The 8,539-nt window shown below is 38.6% G+C and overlaps 1 protein-coding gene across 1 annotated transcript in view; it reads right to left on the reverse strand.

The window, feature by feature from the left end:
- The window catches only part of PIEZO2 (piezo-type mechanosensitive ion channel component 2), an 861,527-nt gene that overhangs the window by 218,248 nt on the left and 634,740 nt on the right, over positions 1-8,539 (reverse strand). The window contains exons 8-10 of the mRNA XM_006868690.1: positions 7,702-7,864; positions 3,388-3,507; positions 623-661 (exon numbers count right to left, since the gene is read on the reverse strand). Of these exons, the coding sequence (XP_006868752.1) occupies positions 623-661; positions 3,388-3,507; positions 7,702-7,864 (322 nt within the window). The remainder of the gene's footprint in view (positions 1-622; positions 662-3,387; positions 3,508-7,701; positions 7,865-8,539) is intronic.

Raw genomic sequence — 8,539 nt, forward strand, 5'->3', positions numbered from 1 at the left:
CACACAAACATATACACATATATATATAAGGAGCTCTGGTAGTGTAGTGGTTACGAATCGGGCTGTGAACTGCAAGTTCGTCAGTTCGAAACTACCAGCTGTCCCGCAAGAGAAAGATGAGGCTTTTGGCTCCCGTAAAGATTTACAGCCTCGGGAACCCTGTTTAGGGTTGCTATGAGTCAAAATTGACTCCATGACACATAACCCCCCCACCATATATATAATATATATGATATATAATATATATATCATATATATGAAGCACGTAACAATAACATATATAATATGTGGTGTGTGTGTATATATATATAAAAAAATCCATGCAAGACTTCCTATTCAAATTGTGTAATATGCATATCTACAGAGCAAAAAAAAAAGAAAAAAAAAAATCCAAAAGATTTTAAAATCCACCAATGTGGCTATTTTGTGTGATTATATCCAATCTCAGATTATATGAATCACTGTTTTAGCATCAATAAACTAGATGCAATTTATGCAAAATATTATTTTTAACTTATGAAGATTATATAGTTCATTAAAACACACTGGAAGGAGGTAATTCTACTTCTGTTGGTTATATCACTTACACAAATATAAATGATAATTCTAATGATATACTAACATCAGATGGTTTGTAGTCATCTTGGGTCATGGATAAAAGCTGCAAAAAGCAATGTAGGACAGTATGTTAATACGTCAGAAGAAAGCATCGTCATGTTTATTTATATCTATTAGGTTTTATTATACACATACCCAATCTCTTAATTTGGCTGTTTGTAAAGCAAAGCAAAACAAAACAAAACAAAACAAAACACTAAAAGCAAAACCCATTGAGTCAATTCATACTCATAATGACCCTGTATAGCATTTCTGAGGCTGTAAATTTAATATGGGAACAGAAGCCTCATCTAAAAGAAACTTATTTACAAATGAAGTTTGGTATTATTTTTAATATTTCCAACCTTCATGCAACAAAATGATGCCTGTACTATTTAATTATGTTAATGCTGGGGAGTTTGCCACCACCACCCTCCTCACCCTGCCTGCCAAATAGTAAATATTTGCTATACCAATGGTTCTCCAACTTTTGTGTCTCAGGACAACTTTATATTTTTAAAAATCATTGAGGATAGCAAAGAGATTTTGTTTATGTGGGCTTTATCTGTTAATATCTAACAAAGTAGAAATTAATACTGAGACATTTTGATTATTAATTAATTCATTAAAATAAAAACAATCCATTACATGTTAACATACAAAAATGTATTTAATTTTCAAAAAATAGTGAAAAAAATGTCATTGTTTTATGCTTTTATAATTCTCTTTAATATCTGGCTAAATAGCCCATACAATAGCACTACACTGTGATTTACAAGGTCTGCGGTACAAGCCTGCCAGCTGCTATGTAGGAGAAAGATGAGGCTTTCTGCTCCCTTGAAGATTAAAGCCTTGGAAACCCTATACAGGGTTGCTATGAGTTGGAAAAGACACCATGGCACATCACCAAAACAAGTAGAGAACAGCTGGATTCTCATGTCTGTTTCTGCATTCAGTCCTGTGATATGTTTTGGTTAAAGTATATGAAGAAAATCTGGCTTCACAAAGATAAGCAGTTGGAAAAGAAAAGGGTATTTTAAAAGCTTGGTTAGATAATTAAGGATTTGGTGTAGTCTTTGTCACTACGCCAAAACTCAACCAGGCGTAGTTTCTTGCAGGTCAGTTACAATGCGGAGTCTGAACTAAAATACAACTGCTCGGCCATATCTCCTACAATTGATTAGGCACTTTTCAGTAAGTTAGTCATGACTTGAGTGAGTAGCACTGTATACACATGTCCAACTTTATCACACAGAACATTAAAAATACATCAATTGCAAGGTACAGATTTAATAGATTAATAACAACTTCTGATTCATCAAGGATATTGTGATTCTGGTTTTTTAAAAATTGTGCTTGTTCGTTTGTTTCTTGCATGTACAACAGTAAATCATATATTAGCTACTAGCACAGTTTGGAGCCACTGTCTTGATTCATTCAAAGGCACCAGTAATTTTACCCATCATTGCTTTTGTATCTGCAGTGCAAATGTCAATACAGTGGAGAACAGTAAATGACACCTGAGTATTCTTATAAAAATAGTTTTGGGATTGTGGATCCCCACAAGGGTCTCAGGAAACCCTCGAGGTCTGAAGAGTGCACTTTGAAACTACTGTGGTAATTTCAGTCTATATCTGTCATTTAGTGAAATAAATATGGGAATCTACCACATGTAAGATGAGAGCACAGGGGCCCTGGGGCCCTTGATCCCCTTAGTGATGCCCCTCATCACTGTCTGTTCTCTAACACAGCTTGCTTATTGTCCTCCCTTCCCTGAGCACAGCAGTATCCTTTTAGAATGAATGTTTATTTCAGAGAAACTCACCTGCCACCATTATCAATCTGAGACTCTGTTCCACAGTTCTCTAACATGCTGGGAAGCAAACCATTGACTCCATCTAAGAATTGTTGAGTGTTTGTCTTCACAAAATGACAAACAGGCAATTTTAACAAATCAACAGAGCACTGACTGATGTGAGTTTGAAATGGTCAACAAATTGTTATATGAATTACCTAGCTATGACTAACTTTTCTATACACACTGTTGTCTCAAAGAAGTAAGAGATGTTTAATCATATGCATGTAGACTGCTTTGATCTTCTGTTGTTTTTACTTGAGTCATTATTATAGCCGGATAGAGTGAAATTATTTTCTGCACTGTATTTCAACGCTGATGCACTCACCACCTAGTGCTAACAGACAATTTCAAACTACTTTGCTGTTTTTTTAAATGAAAAACTATTTTTAAAAATTAAGACAATTCTTTTGGATTAAGAGAGTTGGATAAGAAGCATTGAAATATAAAATTGTATTCTCTTAAGATGGGATGGAGCCATGGCATTTCCTTTAGAAGCACTGTACTCCTCTTTGAATAGAGTGATTAATTAATAGTGATTAACTATTAATCCAAGCTAGTTATATAAACTGTGAGCCACCTGAGTCTGTATATGATAGGAGTCTCTATAAGATAGGTATAGTGTTATAGGATAAGCACTGGACTGCTAACTGCAAGGTTGGTGGTTCAAACCCAGCAGCCACTCCTGGGAAATTCTATAGAGGTTCACTATGAGTTGGAACCAACTTGATGTTACTTAATGACAACAGCAACTTTATATGATTCATATTAATCATATTAATCACATAGCAAATTGAAAAATAAATAAATAAATGACTCATATTAATCATATTAATCACATAGTAAATTGAAAAACAAATTTAAAAAAATATATTAATCACATAGTAAATTGAAAAATAAATTATGAAATGTAAACTTCTTGCTTTATGCCTTACATTTCGCTCATCAGTTGGGTAGTGGGCTGCATACCACAGGCTCCGCCGCCGCTCGGCTGTGATCTGGATGGGGCTACAAGCCAAGGTTCTGTCTTCATCCTTGGTCCCCTCATCCTGCACCTAAAACACAGAAAAACCATGTGATCAGCTCTGCCTCCAACAGAAGAGCCTGGCATCACTGTGATCATTTCTGAAGAATAAACACTGAGCTGCTAACCAAAAGGTCAGTGGTTCGAACTCACCAATTTTTTGCTACAATGGGAGAAACATGAGGCTTTCTACGCCCACCAAGATTGACAGCCCCAGAAACTCTGTACAGGGTCACTATGAGTCAGAACAGACTAAATGGCATTTAACAACAACAACATACATGCTTATTGTTGTTATTAAGTACCTTCAAGTCAGTTCCAATTCATAGTGACACTGCATAGCGTTTCTGAGGAGCGGATGCTGAATTTGAAGTTTAAACTGACCTTGCAGTTCAGTGAATTATCCTGCATTACCACACCAGAACTCAATATTTAATGTCCACTGCCTCCTACTAAATGCCATAAATTCCAGGAATATGCTCTTAAGTTAAATTTCCAGTCTCTCAACATATATTCTAAACTACCCTAGAAAGCAGCAACTGATAATTCTTGGATCAAGGGCTTTTGAGAAAGTGCATAGGTGACCTTGTTGTTGTTGTTAGATGCCATCGAATCAGTACCGACTCATAGCAACCTTTTGCACAGCAGAATGAAACACTGCCCAATCCTGGACTAACCTCACTACTGTTGCCACACTTCAGTTCATCGATGCTGCCACTTGGCCAATACATCTCTCTGGGGTCTTCCTCTTTTTCTATGACCCTCCACCTTACCAAACATGATGTCCTTCTCCAGCAATTGGTCCCTCCTGACAATATGTCTGAAGTATGAAAGATGAAGGTTGGCCATCTTGGCCTCCAAGGAGCACTCTGGCTGTACTTTTTCCAACACAGATCTGTTGCTTCTTTTGGCAGCCCATGGCACTTTCAATATTCTCCTCCAACACCATACCTCAAAAGCATAAATTCTTCTAAGGTCTTCCTTATTCACTGTCCAGCTTTTGAATGCATATGAGGTTATTGAAAAATACAATGGCTTGGGTCAGGCGCACCTTAGTCCTCAAGCTGACATCTTTGCTCTTCAACACTTTAAAAAGGTCTTGTGCAGCAGATTTGCCTAATGCAATATGTCATTTGATTTCTTGACTGCTGCTTCCATGAGTGTTGATAGTTGATCCAAGAAGAATGAAGTCCTTGACAACTTCAGTCTTTTCTCCGTTGATAAGAATGTTGTTGATTGGTCCAGTGGTGAGGACTGTTGTTTTCTTTACATTGAGATGTAATCCATACCGAAGGCTATGCTCTTTGATCTTCATTAGTAAATGTTTTAAGTCCTCTTCACTTTCAGCAAACAAGGTTGTATCATCTGCATCTCACAGGTTGTTAATTAGTCTTCCTCCAATCCTGATGCCACGTTTTTCTTCATAGAACCCAGCTTCTCATATTATTTGCTCAGCATACAGGTTGAATAAGTATGGTGAAAGAATACAACCTTGTAACACACCTTTCTTAATTTTAAACCATTTAGTGTTGCCATGTTCTGTTCGAACAACTGCCTCTTGGTCCAGGTACAGATTCCTCATGAGCACAATTAAGTGTTCCAGAATACTCATACTTCGCAATGTTGTCCATAGCTTGTCATGATCCACACAATCAAAAGCCTTTGTGTAGTCAATAAAGTACAGGTAAACATCTTTCTGATATTCTCTGCTTACAGCCAAGATCCATTAGACATCAGCAATGATATCCCTCGTTCCACAGCCTAGCCACTGGCAAAGTTTAATTATGAAAAAATGTACTCAAGGCAGAAATATTTAGAGCTCACTTTAAGTAAATGCATATCTAATACACAAAATTCTTGCCTTACCAAATGAGCTACCTGCCTAAGTCACACAGTTAGATTTGGAGGTTAATCTAGGAGAGATGATAATGATAGAACATAAAGAACCAGACGTGCTTGGGTGCTTTATAGTATGGTTTCCCCGTAAAAATGTGCTACCAGAAGGGCAGTTACAATGTCAGCGTTTTCAGTTGGAGAGAGTGCCGAATTGATCAGGAACTGCCTGATCCTTGGATTCTGGTACAGTCCTGGTGTGGCACTGTAGGATAAGCACTCAACCACAAGGTTGGCTTGAACTGTAAGGTCAAACTCACCAGCCGACCCTCGGAAATCCTATACAGGATCACTATGAGTTGGAACTGACTCGATGGCACTTAACAACAACAGGACACAACAGTGAGCACACAAACTCCTTGGGTGGGAATTATGTCTTGACATGTGGCTATGGTTCATGTTGACCCTTTATGTGTCAGAGTAGACTCATTCTCTATAGGGTTTTCAATAGCCGATTTTTCGGAAGGAGATCATCAAATCTTTCTTCTGGGGAGTCTCTGGGGAGACTTGAACATCCAGCCTTTCAGTTAGCAATTGAGTGTGCTAATCATCTGTACCACCCAGGGACCTATTTAAAGTCAGTATCATCTGAAATGTTGATCCTATTAGCTGCTCCAGACATTCTGGTTTTAATATTGTTAACAACTTTATGGCCTGTAACTTAGATTGTCCTCCTACCTTCATTCGTTCCCTTGTCAGCCTGCTGCTAAGGAAGCAGAATGCCTCATGGACTTGAAAGGGTTATAGAGTAGCCTTCTCCAGTTACAACAGCATTTACATACAAGTTACTGCATTATTTGAGAAGCACTGTTTTATTCTGCAACTCCAATTTATAAACCAAAAAGAGGGATGATACAGCGAGACTCTGTTCACAAGGTAGGGGTTGTGTTCTGGCTACTACCACACTGGTCTGTGTGGTGGTAGAGGAAGTACCACACAGCAGGGAACTCAGTGCAGACTCCTTTTGTAGCTCCCTGTCAGGGTGGAGGGAGACTGGCAGTGTGTTCAGTTGTGCTGTTTCTGCTTGACTTTCTCCAGTTACTTCCTTGGGCCTGCTCTGTCTCTTGTAGAAGGAACAGTTTTTGAGAGAAAGTGTCTGGCTGTGAGACAGTGCTCTGTCCCAATCACTAGATTAGTGCCTGACACACAGTTGGCCGTCAGTAAATGCTTGTTCTCTGACTGAATGAATGGGTGGGTGTATTGACATCATCTGCAGGTGCGAAGGCAGAAAAGGGGCAAGGAGGAAACCACTATAGGGTTATGAGCTAGAAGTAACATCAGATGAGGTGTGACTGGAGGTCTACAACTCAACCCTGCCTGCCCATGAGAACTGGTATCTAACTTGTTGACTTCTCTCCTGAAGATGATGGATAAAAAGATGTGGAAGCTTGTGCCTGAAAACTAGCCTTGCTCATGGGCCAACGAGCTACCTTACAACTGTCATATAGGGGAGGAAATGAAAGCTGATTGAAGTTTCCTGTCATCAAGAAAAAAGAAAACAGGAAGCCTTGCCTCCATGGTCCTACACTTAAGTGTCACATTTAGGCATGAAGAAAAAAGCAATTGTCTGTCCTCCCTCCTGCTTTTCCCTTTCATGAATTACTCTAGAAGCCAAAGGAACCCTGGGCAGCTGGCTGACATCTTTAGAGGCTAAAATTTAGTTTGGAAAACTCCAGTCACTGTGATAACAGAGGTTGAGTAATTTTATATACCTAGCTTTGTTGTTCAAGATAGAACTGAATTGAGATTCCACCATTCAGTAAGTATGTGATTTCAGTCAAATTACTTTACCTTCTTGTATCCTCAGTTGTTGTTGTTGCTGTTAAGCGCTGTAGTGTCAGATTTTGACCCATAGTGACCCTATATAGGGTGTCCAAGGAGCAGCTGGTGAACTTGAAATGCTAGCTTCCAGGTTTAGGCGGACTTTGCAGTCCAGTGCATTAACTAACAGCACCACACCAGGACTTAGCCATCTAAAACTATAATAATATCTATTCTTCATAGGTACTTAATGGACTAAATAAGACTATATATCTAAACAATCTGACATGATGCCTGACATTTAGTAAGTGCTAAATAAAATGAGTCTTCCATTCTCCTCATCACCCACCCACTGCTGCTTTTAGCCAAACACAGAGATACAATCAGAGAAGCAAATCCTAATTCTGATAGTATCATTAAGAGTGTTCACGTAATGCTCTTTCTAGAAATGAAACACTACAACAAGAATACTGTAATTACATTTGACAATTAATACATCTGACGATTAATAGAAATGAATCATTCTACTTGGAGATTCCAGGTTATTTCAAGATACCATATTCATTCTTACAAGGGGCTCCTGCAGCCAGATGCGGATGAGGGTAGCCAGAGTGTAGTACATCACCAAGAGAAGGATGGGGTTGGCATGATGATACCAGGATAGATTCGGGTTTACTATGATCTTCCAAGTACTGGAGCAGTCTGTCTGAATGACTGATTTGATACCAAATAACCTGTTAAAACACAAAGGAAAAAAAAAAAAACTTTAAAGATTCCTCCAACATTGACTAACACCCGCATCCCATTTTTAATAGTCTTGAGCTTTTCCTAGATTAATCCACTTGATTTGAGATAACAATAAATATCAGTCAGTTCCAACTCATAATGACCCTGTCTGTATAGGGTTTCTGAGGAGCAGCTAGTGGGTTTGAACAGCTAACCTTGTGTTTTGCCATCTAGTGCTAATCCTATAGCACTACACTAGAAGTCTGAAGTAGCTATCTATATATATGTTCTTGTTAAGTGCCGTTGAGTTGGTTCCAACCCTTAGCAATCCTGTGTAGGGTTTCTAAGGAGCAGCTAGTAAGCTTGAACCAATGACCTTGTGGTATAAACTGACTTTGCAGTCCAGCACATTAACCCACAGCACCACACCAGGACTCACTCTATCTATCATCTATGTATGTATATATCTAGCTAGCTAGCTAGGTAACTCTCTATCTATTTATCTATGTTGTTGTTAAGTGCCGTCGAGTCGGTTCCAACCCATATCAAGCAGTACTCCACATATGTATATGTATATATATATGTTGTTAAGTGTCATCAAGTTGGTCCCGACTCATAGCGACCTTGTATAGGGTTTCTGAGGAGTGGCTGGTGAGCTGGAACCACCGACCTTGTGGTTCAAG

Source organism: Chrysochloris asiatica, unplaced genomic scaffold, assembly GCF_000296735.1.
Source record: "Chrysochloris asiatica unplaced genomic scaffold, ChrAsi1.0 scaffold00122, whole genome shotgun sequence".
NCBI classification, from domain to species: domain Eukaryota; kingdom Metazoa; phylum Chordata; class Mammalia; order Afrosoricida; family Chrysochloridae; genus Chrysochloris; species Chrysochloris asiatica.